At 34.8% G+C, this 16,960-nt stretch overlaps 1 protein-coding gene across 2 annotated transcripts in view; it reads right to left on the reverse strand.

Moving 5' to 3' along the window:
• Positions 1 to 279: 279 nt before the first annotated feature.
• LOC112049305 (ras-specific guanine nucleotide-releasing factor 2-like) overlaps positions 280 to 16,960 on the reverse strand; it is a 34,491-nt gene continuing 17,810 nt past the window's right edge. The window contains exons 18-34 of one of the 2 annotated variants that reach the window (XM_052886498.1): positions 16,523 to 16,585; positions 16,186 to 16,250; positions 15,995 to 16,067; positions 15,463 to 15,749; positions 14,559 to 14,728; positions 13,882 to 13,984; positions 12,767 to 12,837; positions 12,340 to 12,360; positions 10,613 to 10,762; positions 9,907 to 10,105; positions 9,434 to 9,531; positions 8,994 to 9,127; positions 8,239 to 8,387; positions 6,790 to 6,869; positions 5,771 to 5,888; positions 4,771 to 4,839; positions 280 to 3,679 (exon numbers count right to left, since the gene is read on the reverse strand). In XM_052886498.1, the coding sequence (XP_052742458.1) occupies positions 3,470 to 3,679; positions 4,771 to 4,839; positions 5,771 to 5,888; positions 6,790 to 6,869; positions 8,239 to 8,387; positions 8,994 to 9,127; positions 9,434 to 9,531; positions 9,907 to 10,105; positions 10,613 to 10,762; positions 12,340 to 12,360; positions 12,767 to 12,837; positions 13,882 to 13,984; positions 14,559 to 14,728; positions 15,463 to 15,749; positions 15,995 to 16,067; positions 16,186 to 16,250; positions 16,523 to 16,585 (2,060 nt within the window). In that variant the 3' untranslated portion in view covers positions 280 to 3,469. The remainder of the gene's footprint in view (positions 3,680 to 4,770; positions 4,840 to 5,770; positions 5,889 to 6,789; positions 6,870 to 8,238; positions 8,388 to 8,993; positions 9,128 to 9,433; positions 9,532 to 9,906; positions 10,106 to 10,612; positions 10,763 to 12,339; positions 12,361 to 12,766; positions 12,838 to 13,881; positions 13,985 to 14,558; positions 14,729 to 15,462; positions 15,750 to 15,994; positions 16,068 to 16,185; positions 16,251 to 16,522; positions 16,586 to 16,960) is intronic. The other variant, XM_052886499.1, reaches the window with a different exon arrangement.

Genomic DNA, 16,960 nt, shown 5'->3' on the forward strand with positions numbered 1-16,960 from the left:
TAGTTCTTAGTCACAGAACATATCCTTTGATATGTGAGTGTTTCATGACCAAGAAACAGGCCAAAATTAAGATTAAAAATAAACAGATTATACTTATTATGCATTTAACACTTATAGTTGATAATATATTTTTTTAACATTAAACCTAACATCAATGTAAATAATAGTACACAAATATAAGTATCTCTACCAATAATTATTATTTAATAATACGTCACGAATATGAAGTTGAGCGATCGAAAAAATATATTTTTTTTTATTTTTTTTTTCATTTTCAACAAGACTCAGTTTTAGAATTTTAGCAAAGAGGTAGACAGCGACTTAGCTTACTTACGTATTAAAATTATATTAACGGTTACCTATTCATAAGAATTGTTCATAACATGAATTTTGAAGCCTTTTTAATTTATTGGTGACTGTACAGTAGTTATCGTGTGTAAAATTATTATTAATAGTGTAAATTTGATAGTTTCACCAACTAATTATAATATATTTCTTCCGTTTCTGTTAGACATATTATTAAGTAGTTACAAATACTGAAATAGTTTAAAGTACCTATAGAGGAAAGATTTGATTATTTGTTTGTTACGATCAGCTCAATAACTACTCTATTGATTTTTAAAATTAGAAAGCTGCATCTTCACCGAGTGCTTTTAGGTAACATTTGACCCCGTATTCTTACGGGATCGGGAACTACGCTGGTGATGCCGCGGGGCGGCTGCTAGTATTCCATATGGCTCATCCATTTTTAGTGTTCAGAATTTGTTCCTCAAAATATTTTGCACTACTCGTGGACCAATGTCACCTTAAATTTTGCGGCTAAATGTATTTTAGATATCAATTTTGTATTTTGTGATACTATATTGAATCAGTTTATTGTATATTTATTAACTTTCATTGTTGTTAGGGCTATGGAATTATAATTTGTATTTAATTAGTTGGCGAAATTCTTTTTTTGCGAAATAGTCATTACGAAAAGTAAAGATAAATATATATAAAGAGAAGGTAAAAGGGAAGACGAATTTTTAACAAATAGGTACTTACACCAAACTCTTATTTCAATAGCAATTTACAATAAGTTAATTATAATAATAGAGTTTTATATAAACACTTAAGACAGCCTTTTAACGTGACCAAATACTTTTAAAATTGTGCAGTTATAAGGGGATATATTTATTAAATTTTAATTTATAGTAAATATGAAACAACCATTTAATCTTAGTATCTACAACAGTTATCTACAGCATTTCATCAACAGGTAAATACGCATAAGATCGTTCGTTTTTTTTTTCATTTGATAAGCGTCAGGCACAACCAGACAGGTAAGGGGTACAACGAAGAACAATTAATGACCTTAGAATACATGGGCCATATATCTATATTACTTTAATACTGTAAGTTTTATAACCTTAAATATACCTCCATGTAGACTATAGTATATAATATTATTTAATATTGTATATTATATAGTAATAATATTGTTATCGGTTTAGCACAACAGGAGATACAATCATTACAAGTTTTTTCTTAAATATAAGGACAGTAATTTTGTAAAATATATAACGAATTGCACGGTAGAATAGACATTGGTATTTGTTTTGATATCAATAATCTACGATTTTACACACTTAGTCAATTGTACGGTTTCTAATTTTCAACAAGAAGATCAACAGTTCATAAACTTGATATATTATGTATTTATATTTAGTGTATATGTATCCTTTAATAGTTATATATGTCAGTTACTAAGCTTGAACGACTCACAGCCTCACAGAGTAATGTTTTCATTAATACGTTGTTTTATTTTTTCATTTGCTGTAAAGAAGATAGTCTGAATTGGGTTTCAGTAGGTAATTGTGTTTAAAATTAATAAACACTAATGAATTTTGATGATCCCTAAACAATCGTTCACACGCACTAAACTTATATAATGACACGAAATTCTACAATTATGCCATTTAATTTAAGGAACAATTAGCTCAAGGTCTCTTGAGTTATTTAAGTAAATTTAAATATGCCAGTAAGTGTAAAAGTGAAGTATCAATCAATTCACAACAAATCAATGAATTGCATATGAACTTTTTTGGTTAAAAAATCCATTGCCGTTGAATAAAAATTTAAATTCGACTAAAACCCGATCATTACAAATGGCATAGTAAACATTTATCTATTTACCAACAATGTTTCAAACTATATTTGTTTATGTATAGGCTAACAACAACACTAACATTAAATGACATAGAAAAGGACGTAGAAAAGGCTTAAGACAATATTCTCACTTGAAATCACTTTAGGTTAATTCAGACATTTTATGACATACAAGTAGTTCATGTTTTGAAATGAAACTATTTTTACAACAATTTATAATAATTATTCGTATTTGAACTCTTACGGGTTTTACATTGTATAGTATAAATTAAAATTCAAACTCTTAGGGGTTGTAAACTGGATAGTTACTACTATTTCTGGATATATAGATACATAGATATAACAAAGTTAAATGAAAAAATCAATCACATAATTTACCATAGTTCTCAGACTTGTTTTAGTTTTTATGATATCAAACAACCTTTGACCATAATTAATACATATATTTGTAATACTCTGGAATACAGAATTTATATAGCTTGGCACCAAAATAACTATTATATTGCCTAAATACTGTTTGTTAAAAAGTAAAACAAAAAATATATATATGACCGCATCTTTTTTTTAAATATTTTTAAAACTATGTTAATGAATTAGGTTTAAATTAACTGGCTAAAAATAGTTTCAATTCAATACACAATACAACAATTATAACTACCTTACGTTAATAGAGTTTTAGCGCTTCAGATCTTACACCCACTGAAGCAATTTTTCATGCTGAATAGACAATACGCATGAGAGACATTTATTTTAGGTTCTAACATTAACTAAACAATTAAAATTAGGTATTTTTAGTACTTAGATTAATAAAATACTGTTTAATTCACAGATCAATAAATCTAGTATTCTGTGTTAATTATTTTATTTATCTCTTTTATGTGTATATTACTATGATAATATACTTATTAAATGAACTATAAAATAATCATTAGTATAGTCATAAAGTATAAACAGAATGTAAAAGTATAGTTAATTAAAAACTGAGCTATCGATTGTTGTTGCATCAATTTCAGAAAAAAAAATTAAAATTTAAAAAACGCAGATTGTTATTACATATTTTTATATTATTATTAAATATTTTGTAATGTTACTCCGATTTTTATTAAGGCTGACTGTATAGGGAAGAAAATCAGCTTTTAAATAATCAATCTTTCTAAGAAAAACTTACTCAGCCATTTTAATTGCACGAAATAATTGCTGCGAAAAAGGATAGAATTAAAAACAAAAAGTGAAAATCTTAATACATTAGATATATGTAGAACAGAATAAGAACCAATATCATGCATTAGTTGTGCTAAATTAAATAAAACCTGAATTTATTTTAACGATCGGTTCGCAGTGGAGCGAGCGGCGCCAGGGCGGCAAGCGAGGCGCGGCGACGTCGCTGCGCTGTTGGTGAGGCCGGAGACCCGGGCGTGCCGGGGAGGCCTCCAGCGGAGCCCCGTGAGGCCCGGGGCTCAAGTTGCAGAGATAACGTGTATTGACGCTCTTCGTTCATCAGCAAAGACCGATCCAGCAGGAACTCGCAGACCTACCGACATAGTTATAATCTTTTTCTCAAACATGCTTGGAAATTTGAGCATTGTTTTGACAACCTTCTTCAAGATAAATCAAACTTGCTGTACTTTGGCGCATAAAAAACTATTGTATTTAGTTCTTCGTCAACTTCGTCATTGGTTTTAAATACAATTTAAAGAATTCAATAATTGTATTTTCAAATAAAAGTTCTGAATACTACTTAGTTTAATTTCCGCGCATTATTTGAGAAAAGTACTTTATAAGCCTTGGCCGCTACTAGGCATTGATGGACTTACATCATGATGGATGGACTTATGTGTGTACCTCGCCTCGGCCCACATTCACACGTTCGTCCATCAATGCCTCTCTTACCGGCCGCTGCAGTAATGTACTATAACCATATTTTATCTATAGGTAAAATAAGAAAGAGAGATAGTTAATTTTTTTTATCAATTTAAAAGATAAACTATTTTAAGTTTATCTTTTTTATTAAATCGCAAATATCGTAATAATCGTATTCTTGTTATCTTTGTATTTCAAATGCCAGTTACACAGTTTTCTCGCTATGGTATCAGAACAGAACAAAATAAAGTTTTCTATTACGTGATTTATAAGCGAGTATTTGAATCTTTAATTTTATTTTCTTTACTAATATATTATTTTCCCATGAAGAAAAGGCAAAGGTATTACCACCGTACAACCTTGTCTTCAAATCTCGCTCTATAAATTCGCAACTCAATAAAAATCAAATGGTAAAAAAATAACCGCATTCCACTGACAAGAACGCTGCATTTTATTCCAATTTCAAGTTTTATTTTTATTAAACAATCATTACCTTACCACTGGCTTCTAAGAAGAAGAAGAAGGGCCTTACCTACGGTGATTCTATTTACGAATAAAACCTCCTTCGTTATAAAGTAGGCTAGTACTTGGCTAGTACTCGTAACAGACAAAAATTAAAAAAACAAAATTACTTTAGCCCCTAGAGGCTGAAATGCTTGTTTAGCCCCGCTGTGGAGTGGTAATATGACAATGTTTTTGAGCAAGAGTAGTGAAATAATTATTTAAACATTGTTTATTGTTACACACCTATTACCTACTTACCTTCGGGATGTGATCTATTTTGTAGGGGGTCTGTTGAAAGTTTCGTATCTCACGGATCACGTGCGCTATCTGAGGAACAAAACAATCATATAATTACTTGTTTGTTGGTAAACAGTATGTGTACCTATATGATGTGACTATCGCGTAGGAATTGAAACAGCGCCACCTAGTGGCACTGCTGCACAACTGTTTCAATTCCTTACAAATTCGCGTTTACGGTTACGCGATAGTCACAGTATGAAAACATTGAAAACTGCCACTAGGCACTCAGTACACATCGAATATGGCTTTAGTATAGATACAATATAGCCACTGTAATGTAATGGGTCCTTGATGCGCCTAATGACAATTATTATAACATCATCATATTATAACAATAACTGCCTCTGTAGCCAAGTGACACGTCGATTCTCTTTCGACGATCGCAAACGCTTCGAGAACTAGACAAATGTATCGGAATGACAGATCTTGATCACGTGACCTGTCGATAGCAAATGTCATTCCCATAAATTTTCCTAATTTTCGAAGCGTTAGCGATCGTAGAAAGAGAATGAACGCAGGGGCTGGAAATCGTTTCTACTTTTCTACTATCTACCTTACCCACATTGTATACTATAGATCGGTTACGTCCCTATAAAATCACATGCATGAAGTGATTCCAATACAAAACTGAGCGCACACATGCACAATTTTGTTTTTAATTCCATTATTTATTTATGTATATGTATATAGATTTTACACTTCCTGAACCATTAAGTGCTAGACACACAACTCGACATTGTAGAATATTTAGGTATTATTTGTTTAAATAACGTTCGTTGTTGACCACAACTAACATTGAGATGTGGAAATTTTCTCTTTCAAGCGCCTCATTTTTCATGCACTAGTAACACATCTAACAGTATTTAACGTCATTGGGCCCGCCCCATTTTCCAGGGAACTAGGAATTCATCAGGTCAACTTGGTCAATTCTACTATATACTAGCAATAATTCTCTTACCATTCTCATTTTGGAGAAGTTGAGCAGAGACTCCGGCGTGTAGTTGGACGTGCCCTCCTCTATGAAGGAGAGGTCCGAGAGATACATGCCCAGGTACGGGATGCAGGGCGGGTCGCATCTGTACACACGAATAGTATTATAATTAAATATTTAGTAGTAGAGCTTTTTGTAATAGTACTAATCCGGGGAAGAATCGGTTATTTTAGCCGCCAAATGGTTGCCGGTGAAATTTTAAAGATTGATAATAATTAACCAATCAATCTTTGATTGTTCAATATTATATAGCTTGGTCAATTGCTCGGAAGGAAGAAATCCCAAGGTTTTATATTCTAGCCTAAAAGAATTTTTTTTACACATTTGCTCGTAAAGTATCTCTTATTTAACCAATTTCAATACTGTAATGTAAAGTAAAACACACATGTGCTTTAATGTAATTTAAAACATAATAGGAGTATATCATCTGTCTAAAAACGAATGGTACTTTTTTTAAATCTTAGCAGAGAGTTTTTATGGCAGAAAAGTGCCCAACATTTTATGAATAAAATTAACTTTATGAGATAAAATATACTTAATAAAAAACATTTAATTCTTTCATTTTAATAATTTTGGCAATAAATGACAACTATTTATCTGTAAAAGAAACACAAAACTATTAATTTACTTTATTAGTAATACTGGCTGTTTTCGACGCATTTGCCTAAAAAAACGCACGCACTTCGCTACCTGTGCAAAAATGACTAGCGATTCAAAATATCATCACATGAAAAACAGGCAAAGATGCAAATTTATATTCAGAAAGTCTGTTTCCTCCCAAATGGGTTATAAAACGTCGTATGACATACGTGCATTTTGATAATTAAAGCCTCTGTTTCCTTACTACGAGTATAGCTCTCGCCTTCAGCTCGAGCTTGCAATATTAGTAGATTGTTATACAAGGGGCTAAAAAGACCCATTATATACGAGGTATTTTTAGGGCCCGAGATGTAAGGCGAGGGCCCTAAAAATATTTGTAAAAATACCTATGCAAAGCATCTCGTAAAATTCTGAACCGACATTCAGAAGATGTCAACACTTGCAGTTTTTCCAGCGTCTGCTTACTCTGTAACAATATAAAACGAAATTAAAAAATCAAACAAACAAACTGCTTCAAAAATTTAAAATAATAGCAATAAACGCGCCCGAGTAGTTTCCATTAACGTAGATAAATAGGAATAAATATAATATGTTCGGGGTTAACGTATGACTCTACCGGTGAAAGAATGTCCATTAGTGTCAGAGCTTATTATCAAACAAACAAACAATCAATAGTCATCTATATATTATTAATAGCTATATAGACTACAACGGTAAATTGGTAAGTCTTTTTTAGGCGTTAAACACCGATCCTATTCATTATAAGAGGTCAATGGTATTAAAGATCCAAAACCATTTTGAGAAATTTGGCAAAAAGTTGTCATAGAGCTTGTTAGAATTGCTAAAAAACAGCGCTACATGTCCTGACTTTAATGTCACGTAGTATAATGCTGAGCTGGGGCCATTTTCTGGGTTATGCCACACATCGCAGGGCATTGTCCTGGATAACCTGGTGTACTGGAAATATTGTAATGTGTAGCATAATTTCGAAATAAACGCATTTTCTTTCGTTTCTTTTCAAAGAAAATACTACATAATTGGACAGACAAACTTTCAGTCTTGATAATACAAGGCCTCATTGTTCTATTAGGTCTATTAAATCAGGGTCTCTTACATATTTTTCTTTGACTTTGACTTTAGACTTTGACTTCAACTTTAGACTTAAAAAAAAAATCGTCTATCGACTTTTGGTCTTTAATTTTTTGCTTTTCCCCATTGAACTCAGTCTTGGAGACCTTCTCCCAGGTCTTTATGCTTTTCCCCATTGAACTAACAGTCTTGGAGACTTTCTCCCAGGTCTTTTTACTTTTCCCCATTGAACTCAAAATCTTGGAGACTTTCTCCCAGGACTTTTTGCTTTTCCTCATTGAACTCAAAGTCTTGGAGACTTTCTCCCAGGTCTTTTTGCTTTTCCCCATTTAACTCACAGTCTTGGAGACCTTCTCCCAGGTCTTTTTGCTTTTCCCCATTGAATTCAAAGTCTTGGAAACTTTCTCCCAGGTCTTTTTGCTTTTCCCCATTGAACTCAAAGTCTTGGAGACTTTCTCCCAGGTCTTTTTGCTTTTTCCCATTTAACTCACAGTCTTGGAGACCTTCTCCCAGGTCTTTTTGCTTTTCCCCATTGAATTCAAAGTCTTGGAAACTTTCTCCCAGGTCTTTTTGCTTTTCCCCATTGAACTCAAAGTCTTGGAGACTTTCTCCCAGGTCTATTTGCTTTTCCCCATTGAACTCACAGTCTTGGAGACCTTCTCCCAGGTCTTTTTGCTTTTCCCCATTGAACTCACAGTCTTGGAGACCTTCTCCCAGGTCTTTTTGCTTTTCCCCATTGAACTCACAGTCTTGGAGACCTTCTCCCAGGTCTTCTTGAGGCGGAAGATGGAACTGTTGGCGAGCGCGGCGCACACCTGCAGCACGCCGTTGAAGTTGTGCAGACAGCGCGCTATGTCGGCCACCGCCGCCCACTTCTCGATGGAGGCCGCGCGACCTGTTACCATTTACGTTACGTTACGTTACCATTTCAGAAGTTTTGGTTTTAAGGTGCTGGAATGACGACTCCGCAGCAGCGCAGTGTTGATCGACCCCCTAATCGACAATTATACTAAAGACATACCTAATCTATGATGCACTTTTTACCAATAAACAAATTTAAAATTAGGGTGTAAATCTCTAGCCATTCCACATCTATTAATACCTAGCGGACGCCCGCGACTCCTTTCGCGAAATTCTGTTTTTACAAATCCCGCGGGAACCATGATTTTTTCCAGAAAATTTTCTAGGATAAAATTTATCTCCAATCCAAATTTCAGCCAAATCGGTTGAAGCGTCAAAAAGTAACACACACACACACATATATTCGCCTTTAAAATAATAGTGTGCTAATAATTAACTTGTTATTAAATTAATAAAAACATATTTGATTAATAGGTTAGGCTAATAGTCCACTATGCTGGTCCAATGCGGACTGGCAGACACACGTAGAGAATTAAGAAAAATCTCAGGTTTTTTCATAATGTTTCTCCTTCACCGTTTGAGACTCGTGATATTTATTTTTTACCGTTATTCTTCTTTCGAGGCTTCTACTACTACAGACCTAGCAGCGTGTATTTCTTGAGTATCTCAGAAATGACGAGGTTGGAGATGTGGTTGAAGTGTGCCGTCATCATCAGGATGTGTGGCGCGCGCTCTGCCTTGTCGCCCTTCGTCCAGGCTTGCCCCAGGAACTCCCTGCGCAGTATCAAACATTGTGTGGTTATGAGACCACGACACAAGTGAAACTATGGGATGTTATGCTGAGCTCCTCTAACCATACTAGGTATAATGCGACATGTAATAGATGGACTATTATACGTCGCAAAAAAGCTAGACGTATTGACGACATTAAAAAACTGAGATGATGGAAAAAGTTTCAATTCAAAACGATTAATGGAAGCAATTATGGAACCAGGGCCTGTTACCATGTGGCCAGAAGATTCTTTTTTGGCTGGAACCTAAAGTCTAGTCCCGATGTTTTACTGTTAACTGGTTACTTACTCGCTGTGAATGGCGCTGAAGATCTGATAGTCCAAGTACGTCATTTGTTCGGCGATCTCGAGAGCAGACAATGTTTCGATGCTTTCTTTTGTGGGAATCTGTAGTACAAACAAAAATACAGGCTATCGACTCAAGAACGGTAACCAACCATTGGGTATACTACGATTATAATATACGTCATCGGGTCTGTCAAAACATATTCATGTTTACAAACGTCCCCCAAAATAGAGCTCTGTGGTGTGTACCTAATGTTTGTTTTATATATACGCAGAGAAAAGTGAAGATTGTTTAGTTCAAACCAATTGAAACACAGACAAAAGATAAAGACTAGCCACTCGAAGAAAATGGAAACAACCAAGCACCTCTTTAACTTAATTTGTAGATACACATAATTACAGATTAGCAAACTTTTCTATTATGTAGATCACGAAAATGAATAATATGTTTATCACCGGTGATCATGTATGACTTACTCTTGGAGGCATAAACAAGGCCTTCAAATCCACAGCTCTATCCGGTGGCCGTTCCAACAGGCGCAGCAACTGCGATGCTGACTTGTTCTCCGCTGGCAGCAAGCCTGGGCTGCTCTCGATCTCCTTCAGAAAGTCCATGGTGAGACCGCGAAGACGTTCATCAGACCAGAAATCTGATGAGTGCTTGGAAATCCAGTGTCTGTTTTAGAAAAGAAATTCAGCAATTGTTAATCTTAATGTTTCTGTTACCATCTTCATCATGTGGATAATATTTGCCAGCATTGTCTACCTACCATTAAAGGTCTTCTTTGAGTAAGGCAGAAATTACAGAAGAAAGCACAAAGAAAGGCTAACTTAATACCATAATAGCATTGCTACTTCACTGGTATAGTAGCGTTGTAAGTCAAATGTTTGAAGAGAGTTGATATACTAGATGATTAGTACTAGACGGCAGAGCTATGGCTGTTCTGCTATAGAAACCGACATAAAGTCACACAACTTTTCTGAAATTAGTCTAGCACTTGATTGCAGATCCCAAGGAGAATTAAAAGCACTGTCCTTTCAAATGTCATAAAATATAGTAACACAATTTGATGCGATTTCATACCCAAACATATTTACAAGATAACATTTCATTAGTTTCCTAGTAGTTGATACTGGTAAAGCAAATTGTAGATTGACAAAAATTGTGGTGGATAAAACTTACCTTAGAACATTCAACACTCTCATAGTAGCAGCGGTTGATATAACAGAGTCCCGCCTCGCGTGTGGTGGAGAAGTTGGTGGTGGGGACCGAGGGTTGGATGATGCTGAAGTAGCCACAGCAAAGGCAACCGCTGCAGTCGATGTACTGCTCCTACATACAGACCAACCAGATATTGACGATTCAAGCAATAACATTCTTGGTGGGTTTATTCCAAAAGACAGCAGGAAAAGATAAACAGTAAACGGAACATTAGGACAGCTTGCTTTCAAAAAACTTCCACGAAAAACTGTACTGAGAATATTTATATTCCTCACCCAAAGACAGTTTACAGTAATATCCTTATCTTATTCCTTTAGTCTGTGTTCTTTTATTTATGTTGAATGCTTTAATTTTTACGTTTATTCCTTTATTTAATGCTAGAATACATTAACGATTAAGAAGAAGATGGTCAAAGTAGAAACATGACACAAAAAGGAGCATGCAGTGACGTAAACGAAAGTGAGAAAGAAAGAAGTTTTTCACAGAAAGAGATGATATAGATGATCATTGAACTGTATAATTCATATAAAAGTATATTTCATTTGTGTAATTGTTGACTTGAAAGTGGTGACTTCTTTCCGCATTACTTTCACGAGAGGTTTATTAAAAAAGTTTTTTCTAACATCCAATTTGACTACTGAATAGGTTAAAAATCTCACATTTCGAAATATTGTAATCGTTATAATAATATTGGGACAGTTGCAATACCTAATCTACATATTATTTAATAAAAATATTCTAATTAGTATTATTTCTAATCAAAAACAAATAAATGCAAAGTTAAATAAGCCTAAAAGTGTAAAAAGGTATATAATTTTGAAAAAAAAAACAATCCAATCAGATAAAGTGCGTAATTCTTAAAATCACTACTACCTAATGTAAAACTGTTTTTAAAAGGTTAAAGTTTTTTATCATTTCTATTATATTGGGTCGGTTAAGGGCTTATATTGGTTTTATGCTATGTGTTAGTTTAAAAAATCCAGGTATATTTCATGACCAGGGTACATTAATTAACGCTGCACCACTTAAAAATCTTCATTCAAATATGAACTTTAATTTGTGTGTAGTAGTTACATTTACTATTGACAACAAATAGTCGCATTTCAGTTTTTGTCGTTGATCTGTTGTTGATAACCCAGCCAAATCACTAAATGAAACATATTTAAAAATACTTGAATTCACTTATAAAATCCTCGTATCTCCGTGTTTGTTACTTAACTACTTCGAAGCGGTTGGACCGATATTTATCAAATTTTGTGTGCATAGCGGGTAAGTCTGAGAATCGGCCAATATCTATTAGTCTCATCATCATCCCTAAGAGATGAAGGTGGTCCCCTCATAATTTTATATTTCTTAGAAGTATTTTATAAAACAAAACAACGTTTGCCGTGTCAGCTAGTACAATCATAAGATTTTCCAATTTAATGTGGTACCCATTATCATTATATTGATAAGTATCAATAAAAAACGTATCCACAGTAAACAAATTAAAGCTCAGTCTCGAATGACGAGTAATGGATATTGAATGAGTGGTGCGGGTCAAGAAAATGACGTCTGTAAACGTTCACGAGAGTAAAAGTTTTATTGGTATAAGATAAAATTGCAGAATACTCTAGAAGCAAATTTCCAAGATCCTCTACTCAGCTCTACAGAGTTTCCTCTACTTTTTACCTCGGACGTGGACTCACCACAACAGGTCTTTTCCAAAGCTGTTAAATTTTCAACAAATATGAATAACATCAAGTAACAGAAGGCCATTTACGATGATCGGATCTAGATTGAATCTCATCTAGATTGAAAGAGATTAAACCAAGATCAAATTGTAACTGAAACAGTAAAAACAGAACTAATCAATAATGATCCAAGTACGTAATGTAAGTTGAACAATTAAGTTAAGATTGATATTCAAGAAATGGATCATCGTGCAAAAGCTGACAATCTTAAAATTGATAAAGAAATTTGAGATCACAGAATAAAAGTAATTACATGCGACAACACCGATAGTTAATGAGATCCCGTTTTGTGCTATAGTAGTTAACGTAATGATATCACCATCGAGTCAAGAAATGAAAGATTCGATAAACAAATAGAGGCACATGGAACAAGTTATAATACCTCCGGTGAGACTGACGGAAAGAGGTTATGACGACTCCAGCTTTTGGTTGGCCAGTCTCTCGACGATAATTCTAAAAGAAATATAACATACAAGAATTTCTCAATCGAATCTACTCGTATTCTGGCCTGAACGTTTCCAGAATTGAACACAAAATTCCAACCTATACGTCCATAAGTCCTTGTGTTGGTAATATTTATGAACTGAGAGTTGAGTTACTTGAAAATTAATAAAATGTGGGAATCCAAAATGAAGCAGCTGTATGATGATCTAATCTTTTTCACGTTTCTTTGGGATTGGTTTTCATATGGCCCTTGAGAGTACCTATTACAGACTCTCAGAGTTTGTAAAGATGTAAATAAAACTGCTCCAACTGTATTGGTCTTTTTTATGTTTTTTTCATTTGAATTGGATTTTGATTCTGAACTGCGATTTCACATAACGGTGACTATACTAATTTAGGGAGGCCTGAAATCGCAATATTCTGGCAGGGCAGATATTTATATTACGAGTACATCATAACTATATAACTTGCATTCTTCATAAGTCTTTTAGGTGCTAGCAAAAGCTTATGGTTTCCTTATGATTAGACCTACCCCATATTATTAAATAGCAGTAGGGCTCTTTCTGATAAAACACGTAACGTTGCTTTAGAACGTACGTACGTTCTAAAGCAATCTTGCTGTATTTCAATCTCAAGGATACCCTTCAGATTGGTTGCTGGTGAAACTCCAGGCATATGCTTTACACCTTTGACTTAGGTTGTTGACAGTACATTTGAGGTTGGAGGTTCCTTACATAGTGTGGTGTGAAGTGTTGCTCTGTTATAGGCGTTATTTTCCACTTATCATAAGGTCCACTTTGCATAAGGGTCATCTGCTTGTTCTGTCATCTTGTTGTCTTGGTCATTTCTTCTAAAATTAAGGTGCTGCAACTGCATTATAAAGGTCTAAGGTTCGATCCTTATCATTTTAACTATTGTCCCAATTCTGAGACTTTCACATAGTTGAAAGGGAAAGGGGGCTGTTAATATTTTTTAGACAATAGGGCAACAAAATAACTTTGCTCTGAAAATTAGGTTTATTTTTGCTAAATTATTAAAAAAGCACACCATTACCTGCATTTGAGAGGCTTGCGATGTGACGGACGTGCGTGGTTCAGAGCCACCCCAGTAGCGACGTCTCTCACTGTTGATGGAAGCGTTCGTGTAACGTCTTTCGCTGTTGAAAAATCACAAGCAGTTCATCGTCAGTCATCAGTATCATCGTTTTTAAATTGAAAGGCCTCTCTTAAACGAGCCAATGTGATCTTAGGCCCGTGAGTGTGACCACCAAATTCCCAGCTCCGTTCTTGTCTAGTTTATTGTCCAGCGATTAACTTATGTCACGAGGACATGAGTGTTGCGTCGGTATTAGAAAATTGTTTTACTTTCTTCAAAGAAATGATTAATATTCTCAGCCTAGACTGGAAGTTGACGTTGTCATACCCCCATGCCTCGGAAAACACATAAAGTCATTGTTCTTGGTTATTATAACTAAAATTTAATAGTGATCGTTATAAAGTCAAACATAACCCTAAGCTTGTCAATGCGAAGCGGGATGAGTTTAAGCACCACATTCCATAGATCGTTAAAAAAGGCGTTTTCCTTTATTCTCTCTCTTAAAAGGAAGGAGCCTTGACCTGATAATGGGCCATTAAAATAGGCTCAAAATAATGCAAATGATGAATTTTCTTTCGTTACAAGTGCTACTAATTGGTTAATTTCTAGTCATAGTGGAACTATGGCAAGTATACCTCACAGAACGCCTCGGGAGAGATCTCGCAGCAGTATCAGAAGCGCGACGAGGTTCAGCCGCTTCTGTGGTGTTGGTGACCTCCCGGGCGCCTTCGGACCGACGGCGCGCCTCGGCTGTAGCGGCCGAAGGCTGCAGACGTCGAGGACTCTCTGATGCTGTGCGTACCCGCTGCGGTGTGTAGAAAAATAACAAATGATACAACGAGATCTAGATATATCTCATTTTATAAAGGTTAAAAGATTGTCACTTTATGCTCCAATTAGGTAAGTACGATAGCCAATTATGGAGTTTGCTAATTATGGTTTTTTTTTGTTTTTTTTTTTTAAAGGAGCAACTGTTGAGTTTCTTGCTTTCTTTCTTCTCAGCAGAACCAGCATTCCGAACCGGTGGTAGAATCTTTACAAATAGTCAACTGGCGTGTCAAAAATGCTTGTAATAATTTTGAATTGTACCTTCGATTTTTTTTATTATTTTACGGAATATCATGATAAATCATGGTGTCTAGTGTTCAGTAACTTGAGGCAACCCTTTGAAAAACAAACCAGTTAAGGATCTCTAGTGAACGTTTGTTGAGAATCTAAGGGTCTGGTCGGATATCCGATCTGACCTTCGTTAAGCAGCGTGGTGATGTTTTGTATACCTAGCAAGTGCGAGTTTCGAATTCATCTATCTCTCTATGTCTAACACGATACGAAAGAGAAAGACAGAGGTTAATTGGAAATTCGCACTTGCGAAATAATCAAAACATCGTTACAGAATAGCTCTTCTGGCCACGCAGTTGTTCATTAAACATAAGCAATTGATGATGATGACTCGTCAGTCATTGACGATCCACATAAATAACAAACTATGATGAAAAATAGAATGAATTCTTTAGTAGATAATCAAAAATGTTTACTAACATTACACACATCCGAAAACTTTTGGGACATTTTAAATTTATCGTCTATTTTATACTTATTCTTCTCTTGTTCTTCCTCCTTGTACTTAATGTCCTCATCGCTCTGGTCTACGAGCTCTATGCTCTCGTCCTTAGTGATGGTGGCTGCTGTGTTATTATCTTTAACTGGGGAAGGTTCCTCTTTCTGCGAGGGTTGCTTTGACGAGATGCTTTCGACCGGACTCGTCTTCTTGGGTGTGCCGACCAGGGTGACAGAGCTCACTGCACTGGGTGAAGATGGTGATGTACCTGATAATACGCAGTAACTATAACCATTATGAAAAATTATGGGTGTCAAATCTGTTAATATTATTGGCTATAGTGTTATATAAATATGCTAGAGGCAGTTCAGAAAATTAGCCGTTTTTGATTTGTTGAATATAGAACACTTGCGGACAGACGTAACGTAACGGGTTACGTTACGAGGCAAGCATTAAAAAATTCAATATTTTCGAATATATTCATAACATGTACATCATAATATGTTTCTATACCTTTCAAAGTCTCATTGCTTGAGGATGTAGCCATTATTTTTGGTATTTGCAGATGACTGTTGTCTTCTTCCGCCTAAAAGTTAAAAAAAATATTATTCAGGCAGTTTCTGCACTGTCCAAAGTTTGCCTTTATGAAAAACGATTTGTTTTTTAACCCAAATACGATTAGGAAGATAGGAAAAATGTTATACCTTGACCGCTGACGTTCGGCGCGAAGGTGCCATCAAATAAGGTGACAGCTTATCTTCTTCTTCACCTAGAAATACTTTTATTATTTCAAGATACCTAATCATTTCTTTCATTTCATTTCATTTCCCTACTACAGGGGCATATCTCACAAACAGTTCGAGGCAAACGTTAGCTTTTAAAATAAACATGTTTATGATTACATATACGATGAAAAATATGGTAACAGCCTGAGAGTTGATGATAAAGATAAAATATAGGAACAGACACTCATAAACTAAACAAAATAAACCCATTGAGTTTGAAGAACATGTCCAAAAGGTAAAACGTATGAAAACTTACTTTTCTTTGAATTCTTCCAAAATCGTGACTGCCAATCGCGATCACTTAATTCTGAACCATAACCTGAAACAAAATCTTCTAGATGTTTTTTTACAAGCATCAACAATTTAACTTTTGGTGAACAACGTCAAACTGGCATTATTAAGTAACCCATGTAACCCATACCCAACTCATACCTATATGCGTTTATCTATGATTAATATGGACGCTATTACTGTATGTTTATCGATTATTTATGATCACGAGGCCCTGAGCTTGGATCCTGGTGAGTATAAGATACTGAGTTTTTCTTTATTCTAAGAATTTTTCAGCCCTGATTTGAGAATAAAACTTTCCATCCGAATCCATCGGTTTTGGCCATTATCAATAACATCTGATTGTGGTAGTTAAATTAAGTTAACATTATCACCCTACCAACCCGCAGCTTCTAGATCTAAC

The sequence above is a fragment of the Bicyclus anynana genome, chromosome 17 (assembly GCF_947172395.1).
Source record: "Bicyclus anynana chromosome 17, ilBicAnyn1.1, whole genome shotgun sequence".
NCBI lineage: Eukaryota > Metazoa > Arthropoda > Insecta > Lepidoptera > Nymphalidae > Bicyclus > Bicyclus anynana.